At 35.6% G+C, this 20370-nt stretch overlaps 1 protein-coding gene across 7 annotated transcripts in view; it reads left to right on the forward strand.

The window, feature by feature from the left end:
* TFEC (transcription factor EC) overlaps positions 1 to 20370 on the forward strand; it is a 67683-nt gene that overhangs the window by 28109 nt on the left and 19204 nt on the right. For 4 of the 7 annotated variants that reach the window (XM_085528851.1, XM_085528904.1, XM_085528981.1 and 1 more), the window contains exons 2-3: positions 4039 to 4290; positions 6426 to 6521. In XM_085528851.1, the coding sequence (XP_085384977.1) occupies positions 4039 to 4290; positions 6426 to 6521 (348 nt within the window). Of the gene's footprint in view, positions 1 to 4038; positions 4291 to 6425; positions 6522 to 10891; positions 11033 to 20370 lie in introns of those variants that run through there. The other 3 variants (XM_085529165.1, XM_085529231.1, XM_085529101.1) reach the window with 2 other exon arrangements.

Here is a 20370-nt window from a genome sequence, read left to right on the forward strand (position 1 = left end):
GTCCAACCGTCCTCCCATTACCATTGCTACCACAAGCCACTAAACCATATCTTGTAGCTCCTCATCCAGATGCCTCTTGAAAACTGGCAGGGATGGTGACTCCACCACCTCCCTGGGCAGGGGACATTTGGTTACATGTGCACTGGGACTTGTTCTGAATTTCAAAAGCTTTCTCAAAGTGTTCATTTTTGTCTCGCTTTATTCTCGTCTAACTACAATATCTGAATTAGATGCTTTGGCTCCTCAAATGCTCAGTGTTATTGGTTCTGAAGAGGTTTTAATTTCACAATAATTAGGAAAGCCAGATGAGAGATAAAAGTAGTGCCTCGGAGAGAGTGGATAATCACTTTACTGATAGATTACATGCTGTCCTTCGCTCCTCAAATAACCTGAAATAATTACCATTTAAAGTGCATAGCCACAACCACAACAAAAAAATGTGTGAGAGGACAACCATCGCTTATCTGTATAGATTTGTTGCTTATGTGCACACAATAGTCAATATAACTTCAGGAGCACTTGGCAGGAAGGTTCAGGCCGCCAACTTTGTGGAGAACTAAGCAGGTGTGCCAGCAGGACAGCTCTGTTCTGGGCTGTGTCTGAGGCTCTTCTCTCCCTGCAGTTAGAATCTGCCTGGCTCCTCAGCTGGCCACTGGGTCCCAATTTCTGCTTAGGTTTACTTTGTGTCAGGAACAAGAACCCAGGTTCCACAGAGCCATCAGTCTTAATGATTCTCTATCCTTATAAACATCTTGAGGTGTTCCTTTAAGGTGCTTTCCTTTAAATACATGATTAAGTATTCATTGTATAAGGAAAGAAAAAAAAAACAACAGAGAAAAGCATCCTCTATATTGAGACTACATTGTTGTTGCAATAAAGAGTGTGTCAAAATAAATGCTGCATGTCCCATGTCCAAAAATTTTTTAACAATTTTAAGTACGGGTGGACTCCTGAACTGGAGATATTCAGAGTCTCCTACTTTAAAAATTCATATATTCTCTGACAAAATGTTATTACTGACTATAGGAACTCCTTAAATGATAAGGAATGAGAAAATTTCTGCTGGAATTTCCAGCACTGCTGGAGGACACTGTTCTGGGATTACTGGGCAAAATAGGGGAATGCTTTTACCCTGATATCTGTTTTTTCCCCACTTGTCAGATAAACAGAGTCCTTATTTTGTGGATTAAAGATATGTTCAATGCCTCAAAGCAGCTTAGAGCAAGTATACCTAGGCTCTTTATTTTGTAGGTCTACCTACATGTGGGAGATATTTCAGTTAATTTGCCTTTCACATTTATTTTACTGATCCTCTAACCTGAATATTTAAATGCTAGCAATTCAAATTTCTCCAGATTTATTTTCTTCCTCAGAAGATCAGGGCCTTGTCCAACCAAGTTTTGAAAATCCTCAGGATGGAGATCTCACAGCCATTCCAGGCAACCTATACCGATTCTTAACCACTGTAAAATCATTAGAAGAAAGCTCAAAATCAATACAAAGTTTATTGCTTGTAATTATGGCAAAAGTTATTTTTAAATGTTAATTTCATTTAAGACATTCAAAAAACCTAGACTGAGATAAATTTAACTGAATAAGAAAATAAAAATTCTACATCACACAATAACCTGATCATACTTGATAATTGACAGGTTTCATAGAATTATTGAGTTTCCTCTCCCATTTCACACATGTTGTATGGGCAAGAACTGTCATTTCTAATTTCCAGAGAGCTTGACTTTGCATTCTTAACATTCCTTTAGCATAACATGTCTTTTTCTCCCCATTTATTATACATTAGAAATATGACTGTAAAAATAGGAGTTCAGTTCTGCTTTGCCTTCATAGTGATTTGACTTTCAAAAGGTCTTGACATATTATTATTGACATTGACTTCTCTGAGTTATTTAGATATAAAAGGATGATTAGGGATTGCAACTGTAAGTACTTTTTGAAAATCTAGGCATAGATCCCTTTTTAACCCCAATGGTGCTGTGTTAGAATGACCTCATTTTGCACTGTAAAGGGCATAAAGAGGTTTGCAAAACCATACCAAGAGATCCTATCAGTGGAGTTTAATTTTTTTTTTTTGTTATTTTTTTTTATTGTTTCTGAAAAGTTTAAGACACTACTGACAGGATCTAAGCACTGAAAGAATGTCAGATAAGATGAATACCCTTAATAATCTTGATTTTTTACTTGATTTCTTTGTCAGAGAACACGGAAGTGGTGGGACAGCTCTGTAGTGGCTCACCAGGCAATCTGACTGCACAGACTTTCAGTCTGGCACCAGCAATCTGACGGGCAGAGAAAGTAAAAAGCAAGCCACTATTCAGCAATATCCTTGTGGCTTGAATCAATTTCTGTTTATATTTCTGTCCATATGTAAAACTTAAAATAAAATCCCAAACTTTTAAACAGTAGATTTACTTTTTGTATTCTAGTTTAGGAAGCAGTCTGATTGTCTAACTTTCAATGTGAGCACAAGCCTTAACTGAAGCTGGAGAAGTTATCATAATCCTTGCTAAATAATGACAAATCAGAGCTCCAGTTAACACTGCATTATATACTATCTAGAACTAGTGTTGTAGACATTAAATAAGACAAAGATCTCGCTTAAAACAAATAATATCATAATCTGAGTAAATCTCAAATGCATATGTAGCTCTTCTTACAAGGGATGCATAGCTTCCTAACATGAAACAGGGGACAATCTAAACAATGTGCTTAATATTTTATATCACTGTTTTAGTGGAATATGATGACTTCAAGGCTCGCATCAAAATAATTAATATTATATTCATTGCTGTGTGACTTAATCTTTTTATATGACTAGAAAATTGGTTTAAAGAGACGTTAAAATAATTTAGACATGCCACTGTAACCCAATTAAAAAATATACTATCTACTGTGATGTAAAATATATAGTTAATTTAAATGCAAACCCTTTTAGTGGGCTATTTATCTCGGCTTATGTATGTTAAAAAGAAGTTTGTTTAAATGATAAAATTTTTAAAAAACAAGGTAAGGGCTGCAGAACAAGGCATACTATTATTTAACAAATATTAACCATGCTTACACAAAGGCCACTTAAGAAAAATTTATTACAAGAAATCTGTGACCAGTCATGCCATAGCTAAAGGAGAAAGCCACAGAGCTGAAATGACTGAGGTTTGTGTATGCAGCACTCCTCCAGTAGTTAAATTGCAGGAATGCGACATTGATCTGAGATGTGAACTGTTTGAAGTAGTAATTGTCAATCTTTGTAATCAAAGGACAGCCCCAAGTCTGACACAATTATCCATTTTGGCATGACCACTCAGTTTATAAAGTCATACCAACTCAAAAAGTGATCTGTCCTCAAGAGGCACTTGATAGAAACGGTGTGGTTTGAAGATGGTGAATGGTCATCAAGGACTATAGCTTGTCCCTTGCATTTATTTATTTTTATTTTATTTTTGTGAAAGGGTAGCAATGCCTCATTTAACTGACTGTACCTATAACAAGGTGAGCCTAATGTGGGTTTGGATATAAATGAATGCTGTTGATCTTGATGTTGCTTGCATTATGTTCTTTACATATTTATTTGCTGTTTAAGTACAAAAGTGTAGTTATACTGTGATAGTAATTTTAGAGTATCTGAGTATGCTTGTAGATTTGATTGCAGTGATCAGGGATTCCAAAAAAGACCAGTTTTGGATGGGAAAAGAAAAATGTGTAGCATGTTTCTTGTCTTTTCTCAGGGTTTTTTATGATCAGGCAGTTGGACTTGATGATCTTAGTAGGTCCTGTCCAACTGAACTGTTATTTTCTATTCTATTATTTGATAATTATTCATAGGGTTTATTCCCATATGTACAGGCAAGATAGCACCTAAGAAAGGAATGTGTAAGGGTGTAACATTTAAAAAAAAGATTTGAGGTTAATAGTGATTCTACTCAGTGATTTAAAAAACTGATTCTACTGTTATGAAGTTCTATAAGTCATCACATTGGCAAATGTTTGACACTTGAGCAATTCTTTATACTTTTTTCCTAGGTACAAACACACTTGGAAAATCAGTCTAGATACCATATCCAGCAAAGCCAGCAGCACCAGGTGAAGCAGTACTTGACCCTTGACACCAAGCTGTCCAGCCAGACTCTCTCCCTGTCCCACTCCCACACAGTCCAGCCCACAGGAGTGACCTCTATTTTAAGGAACGGACATATGCCTCCAGTCAGTGATATTGGCACACCGGAGAGTCCTGTGACCAAGCTGCTGGCCCTTGGAGGAGAACATGAAAATGCGGTAGGGCAAAGCTAGCAAAAAGGATGGGGAATTGGGCATTGCTTATTTCTATGAAAATGTGACAGGATTCACCTTATATTCACTGTGGGCAAGAGAGGATTGTTTTCACTTTCACAGAGCCTTCTTTGCAGAGCATGTGCCCCGAGTCCTTTCTGATTACCTGAGCAGTTCCCTTGAATGACATGCAAACAGCTTATTGCAAGATCAGGCTTCTAAACTGTGGCCAATTTAAATGCATGACTATCTTTTTATTTACAAGGCATATGTTGCTGTAGGTTTTTAAATCCATACTTAGCAATGCAAACTTTTTTATTTTATTTTCCCAGATAAGATTTATTTCTGTCAAAAAGTACTATCCTAGCTGCATAACAAAGTTAAATACTGATTAAAGATGCAACTGAAATAATCACTCATTCATTTTTCAGTTAGCTGATATATTTATAAATGGGTTATCTTGGGTAAATTGGCATAGATCTGCTAACTTTAGTGCCGCCATTGATTTTAACAGAGGTACAAGCTATTATACAATGTCAGATTCTCAGACAGTGTGAGATGTAGACCATTACGGCTTTTAACACTTCAATAGGTTTCAAGAGATAGGTATTAGGTACCTTATTAGGTAAAAGGAGAATTCCTGCAGAAATAAGAAGTGGAGGTGCCATACCATAACTTGGGCATTAATAGAATAGAGTCTTACAAATACCCTGTGACCAATTTCAGAATACTTGGATGCTGTACAGTTAAGTATGTGGGAATTGAAAGGATAAAACCAGTACTTGTTGGAAGGCTCATTTGTGACCATCTCTGTTCTTCCTACATAGACAACTGACAATTAATGTCAGAATTATGGATTTCTCAAACCATTACTCTGTAAAGATTGTTTTAGATGGCCTTTGTGGTACCCTGTGGCCACCTTTGCACTGGCAATTACAGTGTCCTGGAACTTGGTCCTGATTCTTAAGTACCTTGTATATCTGACCAGGAACAATTGTTTATTGCACCATTATGGCTCTTCATCCTCCAGAGCAAAAACTGCTTGCAAAGAACCTCTTATTTCCTCCTGAGCTGTGCCTGTTGATATTTGAGAAGGTGATAGTTGGAATAAACCAAAATCCTTGTGGGGATAATTCCATTCACACAGTAAGAAAATGTAAAAGAATATGAAAGAAGGGTTCAACCTCTACTGTCTTACCACAAATATCTGCCTTGGATTTTGTGGGTCAAATATGTAAAATAGGCTGTATTACTTTCAGAGCAACCCTTGAAGCCATGCTGTCTCATTTGACCTGAAAAAACTATTGAATGGTCTTTGTCCTATGAGTGATCCTGCTTTGTGATATGTAGTGATATTTCTGGTTCTTTCATGGAGCCTGCTCCATTTCCTTTGACTATAGCTCTTCAGGCTACTCACAAGGGCTGCTAGAAAGATTGCTCTGGAAAACAGCACCTAAGATTGACAGATTCCTTACAGGATTTTTTTCCAAGTTATTTTTTGAAAGAAATCAGGCCAAAATTATCATGGAAAACTCACACTCTGCCTCATCAAAATCTGTGCATCTATAGATTTGCAAAATATTTACTGTTTCACTTCAAATAATTAATTATATATTCCATCTGCTTGAGCAGATTTCTATTCGGACTAGAACAAAGGTGGATCCAGAAAGCTGGCTAGAGAAATATCCAGTGTACTGGCAAGCACAACACAAACCTCTGCCTGCTGAATCTTGAGAACAGTTTGTAGTACCAGATCTTGGGTGACTCACACTCTTGCAGAACCACAGGTTCCTTTCAGTCTTCCTGCACCAGTGGAACAATACACTGTGAATATGACACATTTGATGAAGGTGACAGCATAGCAACATGTTTTTGTTGTCTGATTTTGGTGTTGCAATAAGGAATTAGGAAAGAAGACAGAGTTGGTGGCTGGGAGGAAAGAAGTAATGCTAAACCACAAAAATCTGCAAGAATTTTAATAAATGAATATTTTGTAGAAATACTTGAAATGTTTGAATTTTAAGATACAAACTTCTAGAATTATTTATTGAAGTAATGTTAACAATTATATCCCATATATTTTCAGAATAATATTTTCTGCAATGATAATAATAATTGGTCTTAAAATATTATTTTACTAGATGGAAGAGGTTATTGAAGACATAATCAATATGGAATCAAGCTTTAATGATGAAGGGATAGGTTGCTCTGAAACACCTCTTCTGATGCAAAGAACTGTAAGTATTTTGTGGAATTTATTCTTCATATTTATAATATAGAAATTCACTGAGTTATTCAATTGCACATTACACGTCAACAGTCAAAGCAGCACTGTCAATGAATTATTCTCCTTTTTCTTTAGCTACCTGCCTTTTTGTTAAGAAACATTATAGGAAAGTATTTCAGTGTGGTGGGGACAGAAGTTCTGATTAGCTACTGGAATATCTTGAAAACTTGTGGCTCGAGCCCAGCATTAGCTCTGCTGTACAGTTATAGTTCACTTGCTAGAATGCAGATTCTCTGCACTCTCAAAGGCTCTAGAAATCTTTGCTTAGAGGCTCTTCTACCTTGTCTTAAAAAAATAAAGTAAAAGCTTGTTCGTGTACTTATGTATTTACTCCAGTGGCATATATTGAAACAAGTGTTGCCCCTATTTTTTCACAAAAGAGAAGTTGTACTTTTGCTGAGTAATGCTAACAACAATGATGAAGTGCTTTACAGTAGCCATCATAACAAATTATTATTGTTCTGTACTTTTTTCTTGTACTATTCTTGAAGAGCAAAGTGAGATGCAAAGGCTTTTAGGCCCAATCTACATTTTACCTTCAAAGATTTCATACTCCTACAATACCTATGTGTCTGGAAATGATATACCAACTTCTGTTTGTAGAAAGAAAATCAACAGCTTGCTAGGTAAACTGGAGAACAGTGCATATTTCCTAATATCTCTGTTCAGTAGTGTGGCAAAATTTAGACTGCCTTCAACAGTGCATGCAAACTGTGCCAGAGTGAGAAGAGTCAAGCAGCATCTCTGCCTTCGCCTCTTCCATCTTCTCTTTTGGCAATGTGCCCCTCTCTAGCACAGTGCTGAAGTGTCACACCTTAAAATATGTGTTTCTTGGGTTACTACAATTGGTGCAAAATCATCTCTCCAAAACTGTGATAAAATCAGAATCCTGGTTTTCTGAATATTGTAGAAAACATTTTCTTCTTTTTTTTTCTTCATTTCTTCCCCCAATTTTTTTTTTCTTTCTTTTTTTTTTTTTTTCCCTAATTTTATTTATTTATTTATTTCCCCCCCCCGCCAGATTTCTGATTTTTCTCAGTAGACAGTGTTTGAGGTTAAGGACTTCACAGTGTTACCTACTGTGTGTTGCTATGAACTGATGTTTGCATTAGTTAGATGCATCCATGCACTATTTTAATGACACATTAAACAAGGACATTAAATTCTATGGCACCACTCATGAATAATTGCTCAGACTCATTGTCTGACCCTGAATTAAAGAATTATAGTCATGTATTAGTAGAATCAGAGAAATGAAAACAAGATCATCCCTCCATCTCTTATTAAAATTATGGCTTCTAAAGAGCAGTTACTCTGTCTTTTATTGTTCTTGGCCTAAAATTCAGAAATCTTTTTGGTTTTGATCAATAACTTAATAATTGTTCAAAATAGGGAATAGCCTATGTTTCTCTTTCTCTTAACACTACCCAAATGCTATAGACTTACCTTTCAAAATGACTTTTAGAAGTTGGGTTACAAGATAAGATTAGATCCACACCATGTTCAAGAGATCATTTTTCTTATGTAAGTATTTGTAAACCCAGTTATATAGCTATCCAGAAAATACAGCTGAAACGCTCTATTCCTTGAGGAACATACTTTGTTCATGTTGGAAAATGTACTTGAAGAGTAATAAAGCTGTAAAACAATTAGAATCTCTAGTTTTAATCGGGTTTAAGTGGTAAGAGAAAGTTAGATTTCTCTGCTGATCATGTCTAAAATTTAATAAAGAAAACTTGCAATTGAAAGAGAACACAACAAAATTATAATTCTTTTCCTAGTTTCAATAATTCACTGTTATGAAACTGTTTGCTAACAGCCAGTAACGTACATAACTATATTGTATGAAATCCATTTCTGTTCTAAATAATACAATTAGAATGACAGATATTTTCCTGACTTCATAGACAACACTGCAAAGTTTCCATTTGAAATGAATATATCAGTGAGTTTTTGAAGATGAATGATGTTGTTTGTGTCTAATATGTTAAGAGATTTTTGAAAAGTAAACATTTTTCATTTCTGTCAAAATTTCATTAATTCAGAATCTTCTCAGTATCTTCATTCTACTGGGAATTTAAAGTTTATTAAATTTAATATGCTCAGAAAATATGAAATGTGGATATACAGGTCTGTTAATATAAAACAAATATGACATCATCATTGAAAGTTTAGAGTAAGTAACAAAAAGCTGTGCTTTGCATCCCTTTTAATACCTGAAGAAAAGTTTAAGAAATGTACTGGACCAAGGGAGATATGGAGAGCATTAGTCACAGTGAAAAGAGCCAGAAAAAAGAGCAGAGTTACAAAACAGGATTTGACAGTGCGTGACCCAGGGAAACCTTTTCTTTTTACCAATTGCTGTTTTGTTTTGCTAATATGTGTATACAGCCTTAGGACTCAACAGAAAACCAGTAATTTAGCAAACACGACAGTCATCTCTGTGAAAAGTTTGGCACCTTCCCAGTGTTTTCTTTCAGAAATAATTGCTGTATCCCAGATAACCACTGTGTAGATACTGGGATAATGATCGCTACTTGACATGGAGTCCACTAAACCGTACATCAAAGGCATTAGGATATTTACGGATTTATAGTGAGGATGAGAAGATACTACAGTTCTGAAAGACACAGACTTCTATGGTGCTGTGTGGGATAGTGCTAAAAATGATTCAATTTTGTGAGCATATCCAAGGATTATAAATTGTCTTTTGTTCTGATACTCCAGAATACAAGACCTTTTAGAAGTATTCTTGAAGGGAAACAAAGAGGCTCTGTATACATTATGTGGCTGGTGGTTAGTGAAGGAATTCTGCTTGAGGGAGAGCACTACCATAAAAATAATCTTGAAAAAATCCCCAGCAATGGCCCACTAATGATCTGTTGAATCAGGTGAGTTAACTGTTGCTGGAGTAGTAGGTATGGATTAGTTAAACAAAATGGAATACTCTATTACTAAATAGAGTAAACAAACAAACATGACATACAAAAACTAACAAGTGTCTGTTTCTCCATACACTGAAGTTATCTGTTTTGCCCAGCAGTAACAGAGATAGTTATAGTTTGTCTATAACCTGATTCCTCCCAGCTTCCACCTTTACTTTGTCCCCCTTCCAAGAACTCAGGTGGCTGCCTGTAAGATAAAGGGGGCCTCTAGTTAAATCATTAAAAGATGCCTATGACGTTCAGAGCAAAGCAGTGATAAAGCTAAGCTCAGCCTTATCAGCCAACCTCAAAGGGTTCTCCTTCCATTCCTAGACCTGTGATTGTAAACATGGGGCTTCAACACTGCTTCACTGACTCACTTTCTGCTTTCATATTTGGGCATTCTGAAAGGCGTGCTTTTGCTAGCTGTTAGATAGAAGGGCTGAAATGGCACACTTCAGGGAGCAGGGATATGTTGGCTTGCAAAAGAACATGTCTTGAAGTGTCCTGAAAGATTTCATGAGTCCATTAGCATTACTGCATTTTGTATGTTCACAGTTCACTCTCACTAGGATTGGTATGATTACTCTCTGCTTTGGAGGCAGGTCAGTTGGGATTGCTCCACTTCTGTCACTGTTGCAGGAAAACAGCTTACAGAAAAAATCCTCATTTTTGCTGTGGCTCACTTGTGGCTTGACTTTGGTCAGCTCCTTTGGCATTTGAAAAAATCTTGGGATGTGCAAGAATAGGTTAGAGGTTAGATCAGGACAGAAGTAGCTGGTTATTTTCCTTCTCTAATATGTATGATTCTGTCGACTATAGGCAGTTCTCATTAAATCTATTAACTCTGCATTTAATTTTATGAAGAGACTATTTATTGATAAAAATAGAATAAATCGTCAAGATCTCAGTTCTATTTCAAGCTATTTGAGGTCACCATTTCTCATCATGGCATTAATAATTTGATTTTCTACTAATTATTTTTCAAATACTTATGGCTACCACTTGGATAGAGTATAAAAACTTTTGTCTGTCCTATTCCCAGGAATTATACAGAAAAAAAGAAATTCAAGTAGGTATTCTCAAAACTATTTTATTCAGTAATTGTTGGAAATACTAAATCTTGAAATAAAATCAGTTTTCCAGTAAAGGTCTTTTTTGCATTGTTGATCTAGATAGCCCTATACTGCACAAACATGTGATTATTTTTTAATTTAGGGAATGCTGATGCCACTTGCCAATCTTTACATGTTCATAAATCTGCAAAAACATTGTAGAGAAAGATCTAGAGTGAACATTAACAAACTCATTTGCTTAGGTTGGGTAATTTGGAAAGGCTGCATAATGAAAATGCTTTGTCAATCACATTCTACACTAGATTAGTCTTAAAGTCCAAGGAAGAATCAAAGTTCACCTTTGCATATAAACTACTGTCTGGCAGTTCTAGTATCATTTACAAGTTTAAAGAAGAAAAATGAAGGAGAAAGAACAGTCTGTAGCAATTGTGGAAATAATAGACTCCTCAAAAATAAAACTGGTGAGCAATTTTTTTCTTTGCCTTTCTTCAATATTATAAAAGTTACTAGATGGGAAAATGTGTCTTTCAGCTGTGGAGAACTAGCAATGAAATGCACAAAGCGAGAGCTCCTCAGAACTGTTTTCTGGAGCTGAAAAAAAGCTTTCTTTTTTTTCCTCTTTGTTTTTCTCTTTCTAAAAGACAGGTAGACAGAAAGGGAAATGTTCTTAAAAATACAACAGTTTGTACCTCCTGCAGAGGGAAACTGAAACATGGTCTTCATCTTGGAGCTCAAAACATTTTGAACAGAGGTAAAAGAATGGGATAGATAAAAGAGGTTTGTATTTCTCCTCATTTTTCTCATAAAATTTAGTAAGAATGTGTTTTGATCTCGTATCTTAATTTTTTAGATAAATTAAATATCTCTGAAAGTCTTTGGAAATAACATACAGACAACCTGCAATGCACACAATCAGTATCAGCTTATTATTTCCCTCTATGAGATAGTTAGCTTGGCCCAAGGAGACGTGCAAGTGAGATTTTATTACAGGAATACAAAAATAGGAACAATTAAAACAAACAAGCCCAACAATTTGGAATCCATATTTAATCAGTGTCTACTCATTATCAACACATTACCCAACAAATAAAGCTCAATTAATCACACCTAATCATCAATTAATCATTACCTACTCACATTTAGTCTCCCCATCTGAACTCTTCTGAACTCCAGAGGCAACAGCAGCCTATGATGTGTCTCACTGATTTTACAACATTTAATATGAAATACACTGCACTGAAGAAGTATCTGTGTCTCCCCTTAAATATAAGAGGAGTCTAAGAGTTCACTCAAATACTCATGTTTGCTTTATAGATATCTGTATTCATTTGTATGCCTGGTCTGTGGGAACAGACAAGAGACACATATGAAAACTGTAAAAACAGCGTTTTATCTCTTCTTGTAACTCCAGTACTTCAAAAAATGGTAGTATTTAAAATTTTAAGAATCAGAATTTTGAAGTAGATCCTGAACTGATCCTGAGAAAGAATAGAACTTCAAACATGTTATCATACTGTAGTCTGCTTTTGTTGATAGCTAGTCATAGAATCATAAAATGGATTGGGTTGGAAGGGACCTTTAAGATCATTTAGTTGCAATCCCCCACCTGCGTGTAGACCAGGGTGCTCAAAGCCCCATTCAGCCTGGCCTTGAATGCATCCAGGGACAGGGCATCCACAACCTCACTGGGCAACATGTTTCAGTATCTCACCACCCTCACAGTAAATAATTCATTTAGATATTTAGATATTTTTAGATATTTAAATATTAAATATTTGATATTTCTTTAGATATCAGGATCTAGGCTAAACCTACTCTCTTTCAGTTTAAAGTCACTTCCCCTTATCCTGTTATTACATGCCCTTATAAGAAATCCCTCCTCAGCTTTCCTGTAGGCCCCCTTCATGTACTGGAGGGCTGCTGCAAGTTTCGACCTGAGCCTTCTCTTCATGCAAGTTGTGTGGGCACTCCTCTCTCATTCTGTGTTGTGTGGGCTCTCCTCTCTCATTCTAAGCTTCTGTGTAGCAGGATCTGGAAGAAAATTCCTGCACTTCATGATTGACTATCAGCCAGGTTCCATCTTATCTAAAGCCTTAATGTGCAGCCTCTGCTATGCATCTTAGGTGTTCTTGCCTTTACAGAGCAATGCAAAAACTTATGTCCTTGCTACAGATAATGTCCTTGTCAGATAATCTCTATTTCTCTAAGGCTACATTAAGCAAATTGGGGTCTGCAATAGATAAACTCTGATTTTTTTTTTGAGATAAACTTCATTAATATCTGTGAAGGGCACTAACACAAACTGTGTAAAAGATTTGTGGTCTCAGAGGCAACAGTAGTGGCCACCTTGTTCTATACATACAGGCACGTTTCTTACTGCAAGATAAAACACAGAAATAGATAAAAAGCAGAAAACACGGATTTTCTGAGGTCTGTTTTTAAGAAATACACTTGTAAAAGATAAACTTACTGTTAGCATCACCTCCATCCACAAAGGTCTTTTGCGATCTTTACTATATGCAGTAGTGTATAGCAGATGTATAAACTATTTGTTTATTGTACTTTATAAAGTGGTTTTATATGCATTCATATTGACACTACGAACATTTGTGAATATATTTGGAAACAGTCACTACAAAGAGGAATTCCAGAAAAAAAAAACCAAAACTCTGTGTGTTACATGATAGACAATACATTAAACACAGTAGATCACAGAATACTTTACAACACAGTATTCATATGCTTAGATGATTTGTGAAATGTAAGAGAAAATACAGAGTATGTAATATAAATATATGATAAAAGTAGTAATAGTAGTGATGCTACCATCCGTGTTCAAGAAAAATAGCTGGCATTCACATCCTGAAAAAAAATAAAATTTTCACATGTCCCTCAGTCTCATTTTTCTTCAGATTTTTTTATGCCAATCACTGTTTGCAGAGGAACTCTTTGGATGATTTGGTATATGCTTTTGTAGAGGATAATGAGAGAAATACAAGAAGTTGAAAGGAACCAGGAATTAGTGAATTATCTGGTGTTACTAATAAAATAATCTTAGTAAAACAGTTGTCAGTCTTATTTAAATTGTCGTTTTTGAGTTTCAGGCTGTAGAGATTAGTGGGGCAGTATCCTGGTGGCTTTTTATTTCCAGCTCTCAGCTGGCTTATGACTTACTAGGATATCACTTCACTTTTTGTTCATGTCTCTTAAGTTAACTTTGTAACCAGAAAAGCCAAGAAAAAATAAAAAATAAGATGAAATAAAATAAATCAAATTAAATAGAGATGAAAACCGAGCGAACAGAACTCTATAGCAAAAGGATGATACTCCAGCAATTTCTTTTGCTTGGTCATATTTGACCAGACATTTATCTAGACAGTGTAATTCTATGTATATGATCAGGGCAGAATGTACTATAACTGGGAAAATGAACAGAGTTCATTTTTCTCTGATGAATAATGAACCAGCTTGATGATCATTATTTGAAGATAAGAAATGAACTAGTTTTCATACATAATGTATAATATGTAATATAATATATCTGAACATTAAGTTCCTGGTTGAGGAGCGTGCAATTATGAACCATGTTAAAGATAAATATGAAGGAGATACAATTTGTTCAAAGGAAAACAAGTCTGAAAAGGAATACATTTCTTTTCTGCTGTTCTTTTCAGATAATAAGAAGAGGAGCTGGAAAATTTGGATGTTAGGTATTACTAGTGACATCTACTTTCAAATTCATCAAGTGTTTTGTATTTTAATTAAAAATGGACCTAAATTCTTTAACTGTTCTAGTTGCACTTTCTAAAAAGCACTTTCAACTTTTCTGATACCATAAAGTGTAAACACATCTTTGCAAGAAAAAACAAATCACAGTTTCTGCCTTTCAGCTTTCTTCAAACAGTCTAGCAATTGCAAAACAAAGCCAGAGGTTGAACTCCAGTCTTCTGAGTGTAGGACTTTTATTGACCCACAAAATCATTCATCCTGTCTGCAATGCTTTTGAATTAGAAGAAAAGTCACAATTCAGTAAAACATACATTGAAGATACAAGAATTAACCCAGTTTTCCCCTTGTTAGAAATTGGAAACAGTCAGTATACCAGATACTACTATTTAGGAAATAGTTTGAATTAATGTGTTATTACACGTTCATTTATCAGTTCTCTATCTGTCAAAGTTTGGTGCACATTTTGAAGTTTATCCAAAGTCTGAAAAATAACTGAGTTTCTGTATCATGTCTAAACAGGAAAGAATCCTGGCAATATGAACAGTGAAGACATTAGATTTTACTTCAGATGTAAAGTGAACTGTGAACATGGTTCCAAATTTAGATTTCTACATTTGGAATGCATATGACATTAGTATAAAATCTTTGTAAAATCCCTCCTTTGATTTTTTAATTAAAATGAATAAGCAAGGATCACACTGAGATAGATGGGTACTAACATATGTTCTATGGCTAAGGAGGAGAAGTAGCCTCATTTTACAAAACTGTTCTTTGAAGTGATGCTATCAATTAGGTTCCAATGATAACATGATTTAAACAGGATATATTTAGGGGTAGGCAAGATTAAAGTATTGTACTAATATTTCACATGTGGACACTTTAATCTGGATGCAGTCTGAGCAATTGCTATTTTTTATCAAGCACCAAAAGAAATATTCTCTTTTAGAGATAGTACCCAATCTTTCAGGTCAAGCAGCTACAGTTTCTTCATAGAATAAGTTAGGTAGTATGTGCTTTGCTTTCCTGTTCTTTGAGTTTGCCAAGTCAGTACATACAGTGCAAACAATCTAACTCTATGTGTTGGAACCACCAGTCACCAGAACTGTCTATACTACTACACATGAGGTATTCTGGATGTACAACATACTTCTGTTACTGCAGAAAGCCTATGGAGTGCAGACAAAGTGTTGTATGCCTGCTGTTACTAACTTTGAAGAAAGGGGTAACTTAGGGAAGTTTCTGCTAGCATGACAGTCTTCTGATCTAAACAGAATGAAGACTTCTGGTAGAGGAAGTCAGGTTCTGATCTCTTCCTTTTTTGGAAGCTTTTTAACACTTCTAATCACATACATGTGCATTATTAACTTTACATGATCATGTAGGACTGAGAGAAATTGTAGATGGACATGAGCATTTGACAACTGAATTCCATCCTTCTTGCTCTTAGGCTCCTCAAGGGAAGTAGACTGGATGATGAATCATTGTAATTTGCCAGGACATTCTAGATGACAATAGGGAAAAGTGTTTGTTACTGTAGGCCTTATATATTTCAGGGAACTAGAACATGGAAGGTATCTGCTCTTCAAAAATGTTCATACCTTCATCACTTCCGTGATTTTTGGATGCACGGAGAACTGCTTGTCACTGGAGTTATTGTTTCTGTGTGGTCTTACATATCCAGGATTTATTGATTGTAGCTTCCTTTCTGTAAATGAATATTAGTGAATTATACAGATTGTAGAGAAAGGAATTGATCAGGATTACTTTATGATTTAGAGGCAGGCTAAAAAGATGACAAAGATTTTGTTAAACAATATCAATGAAGTGCTCCAAGAATCAGTCCTGAGTCTCAGATTATTTTTCGTTTTTATTAGTGAGTCAGGAACAAAAAGATACAGTTTTTCTGATGCAGTTTACCAAGGTAGAAAAGTAGAAAGCATTTCCAATACAAAAGAGGGTCAGGATATTGTAGTGGAAGAATTATATGACTGTGATGACAGAATAGTATAAATGGAAGGAATGTAATAGTGCAAGGTCATTCATTTAAATACTAATAACAGAAATGTCTGCAGTAAGCTGAGAGCTCATTAGCTGGAGGTGACAGAGAAAGATCTGGTTACATTAGTTGCTTAGAAGATGACCCTAAGCCATCAAAATGATGAGACTGGAAAAAAAAAGGAGATAAATATGTTCTTAAGATCTATCATAAGAGACTCCAAGAGACAGCAGGGAGTATCCACTGTGGAATTCACTGGGTTGTAAACTTTTAGAATACTAAACAAATAAACTCTTCAGAAAAACTAATTCAAAACAGAAAAGGTCAAGAGAGGAATGTCAGGACAAATCACAACATGGCAGTCTTGCTAAAGAAGCATGAGCAGTTCTATTCAGCAAAACAAAAGCAATTAAAATGTGGATGCTAAAAATGAATTACATAAGTTTAAGGAATATAAAAATGAAATAATATTTATCCAGGAGTGGAAATAAAAAGAAATTTATTATTTTTTTATTTTTTTTTCACAATCACTCTAACTTTGGAACGCATTCCAAGTCAAAATATTGGAGATAGGAAATCTAATTGATTCTAGGACAGACTATGGTTTGTTTATGAAATATGATGCCATGGTAACTGAACCCAATGTCCAAGAAACACATTCTAGCCCAGGGTGTCTGTCTAGACTGAACACTACCACATTCAACAGAATTTTTAAATTTATGTAAGTATAGTTGCCTTTCAAACAAGGCTCAGCTATTATTTTTTACCCGTGCAAAATTGAAAAAGTCATAATCCTTACAGACTTGTGTTACTGTAATACAAATACATTATGCAAAGATGAATGATGATTAGCTAAAATGAACAAATAGTTTAATAGTATATAACTATGAGTGAACACTGTTGTGGCATAGTGTTACTGTAGGGACTATAGGTGAGCAGGCCTAAGTAACTCTTACCCATATATTTTATTGTATGATTATTATATATAACAAGAGAATCCTTTCATTTCATTTAGAAATAAATAAATATGGAAATACTATTTGATTTAATTTTTCCTGAAATTAAGCAATGTTTAGTAATAGCTGCCATGCTTTAGGATCTGGAATACTATTGTATTCCTCTTAATGAGGAAACAGTATTGCTTTAAAAAAAAACACCCATGACCAGATATGAAACATTGCAAACTGCAGCCTCTGCTGTCTATTGCCAGCTAACCATCTAGTAGTGAACTCCTTATCACACAGTTTTGCCTGCAGAGCAGTTTGGACCCAAATATCTAATGTGACAAACTCATCTGAATTGGTCCTTTTACATTGCTTGTCTTAGACACTGCCAGCAATCATCAGGACCCAGGTTCTTGTGAGAATCTGCTATGCTCAAGCCAGGCAGTTGCTCAGGTACTTCAACTAAAGTTTGCTTTTATAATTGGTTTAAACTTCAAAGTTGAGCATCTTTCACAATTGAGCCCAATGAATGGAAATTCTCATGTTCCAGTCTGTGCACACAGGCACTGAAGATCCCATGACACTTTATACAAAAGGAAGAACGTTAACCTTGGTGTCCCTGCCAAATACTAACTTCGTTAATTACAGTCTGCTTTCTTTAATTCTCCTTGCAGTTTTAATTAGATACAGTATTATTCTCTTCGTGTACCACATTGTCACTGGTTATTCTCACCAAATCACTTACTGTGTTAAAGGTTTTTAATCTTTTGTCCAAAGCTTGCTGCATTTTAGAAGCAGGAAAATGAGTAATTATATACTGCTATATTTAATATGTGTGTGCTCACCCCTTACAAGCCACTTGCATCTAGATTCTCAGACATACATACACAAATATGTGTATCGTCAACGAAAAGGTTGAAAATAATGTGACTTACCAGGACTTCTCAGAACATCACAGATGTGAACCAATGTAGCTCATGATACCTGCAGGATAAATAGATTATTTCCTGGTACTTCTGCATTTTCATACCCAAATATCTGTGCTTCCGCATCTCTAAACAGAAACAAGAACATGCTTTTGATGCAGTGTAGTTAAACATAGATTTAAAGTGCTTTGGGATTCATCAGATTTGACAGTGCTATGTAGTTGTAAGATCACTATTGTGCACATATCTTAAACCAATATGTATTTTAATTATAATTATTAAATAAAAAAACACAAAGTTTATTTATGTCTACATTTCTAAAGCAGCTTCCTACTGAAAAAGACAAAAAAGTAACTTTCTTCACATGGTATCAAAATTGCCTAGTTTCCATTTTAAGCTTCTTCTCAATGTTCTGTAGTATTAGCAAGGACTTTCTAGGGTGGATATCAGTGCTGGGCAAATTCAGTCAGAGTGTTGCAACAGAGGACTACTCTTCTGTGTTTTTGGCTTTGTATTTTTTAACTTCTCCCGTAATCAGCAATGTAAATATTTTTCAGTAAAGATCCATTCTTCTTTGCTCGGTTGGTCTTATGCATTGTGGTTTAACCCAGAAGGTAGCTAAGCACCACAGTCATTCACTCACACCCCCACCTCCCAGTGAGTCTTACTCCCAGAAGAGTCAGAGAAAAAGCCTGAAGTAGAACTCATGGTTTGAGATAAAATCTATTTAATAAGAGAGACATATGAGAGTAGTAATGATAATTACTGTCTCTGTACCACCAGCCAAATGATAGCCAGCCAGTAACCAAGCAGTGGCTGCCTACCCCAGTCAAAATCTCACAATTTTTTAAGTGTTCTTTTTTTTGGTTTTTTTTTGTTTTTTAGCACTATGTCATATGGCATGGGATATACCCTTGGCCAGTTTAAATTGGCTGTTCTGATTCTGTTCTTTCCCATATCCCCTCAGTCTCTGTCACTGTCAGGGCAGTCTGAGAAGCTCAAATGTCCTTCCTTCTGTACAGCACTGCAAGATCTACAACTGGTATCAACGTTGCTTTCTCCTGATGCCAAAGCATAGCACGAAATCAGACACTATGAAGGGAAGTCAGCTGTGTCCTAGCTGAAACCAATTTGTTTGGGAATGTTCTAATTGAAAATACAGTGAGGTTTAGAAAGAAAGATAGATGTGTAAAGCTTGGAGGTCATCCTAGGCTTCTCTTAGCATCAATAAATAGAAATAGGTATGGTTACACTAACTCTAAGTAACCAAGGCAGGTCAGGTGAACTACTGCTTTTCTTTACCTGATCCTGAATCTTGACATCGAGAGTTATTCCTAGCATGATAATTTACAGCAGATTTTCCCCTGTGTCATCATTTCACATAAAAGTTTGGGTTAGAAGAGGCCTTACAGATAATCTGCTTCTATTCTCCTGTCATGTACAGGACACCTTCCACTAGACCAGGCTGTTCAAATCTACATCCAACCTGGCCTTGAACATTTCCATGGAGAAGGCATCCACAACTTCTCTGGCAAACCTAGTCCAGTGCCCCACCATCCTCACATTTCCTCCTTATTTCTAGTAAATTTGTCCTCTTCTAGTTTGTGAATGACTTGGGTTTCAGTTTCATTTTTATCATATGCATGTGGAGTAATGAATATGCTTTCCTAATGCCTGACAAAAAATGCCAAATGAGGAGAAAAATGCTGAAGACTGTGTGGAACAAAGATAAAATGGGACACTTGGGGAAAGACTGCATTCCTTTGGGTACCTGATGGAAGTGATAATACATCCAGGCATTGATTTTTGGGCAGATATTTGCTCAAAACCCTGCCTGTGTGGGATGATAATTCAGCAGTTCTGCAGATGGAAGGAATCATTTGAATTTGTGTCACTACAGGCAAGCTGAGTTAGATGACATTACAGCCATTAACTGTATAATCTAATTGTGCTGAAATGTCTACCATTGGCTTTGAGGTTACTCACCCTAATGGTCAGAGAGCTTTGGAATCCTCCACACTTTTGTACTTTCAGTTGTCTTGGTAGTGTTTTTTCACTATCAGCCAGTTAAGTGTTTATAACCTTTTCTTTTATATTTGGGCTTTGTCACTTGAATTCATATTTTGTGAATAGACTACAGACATTTAACTATATTAAGGTCATGAAGATAATTTAATGTTTATAAATTGGAAACACTTATTGAT

The sequence above is a fragment of the Coturnix japonica genome, chromosome 1, assembly GCF_054131305.1.
Source record: "Coturnix japonica strain WE chromosome 1, WE-NBRP24, whole genome shotgun sequence".
Lineage (NCBI taxonomy): Eukaryota > Metazoa > Chordata > Aves > Galliformes > Phasianidae > Coturnix > Coturnix japonica.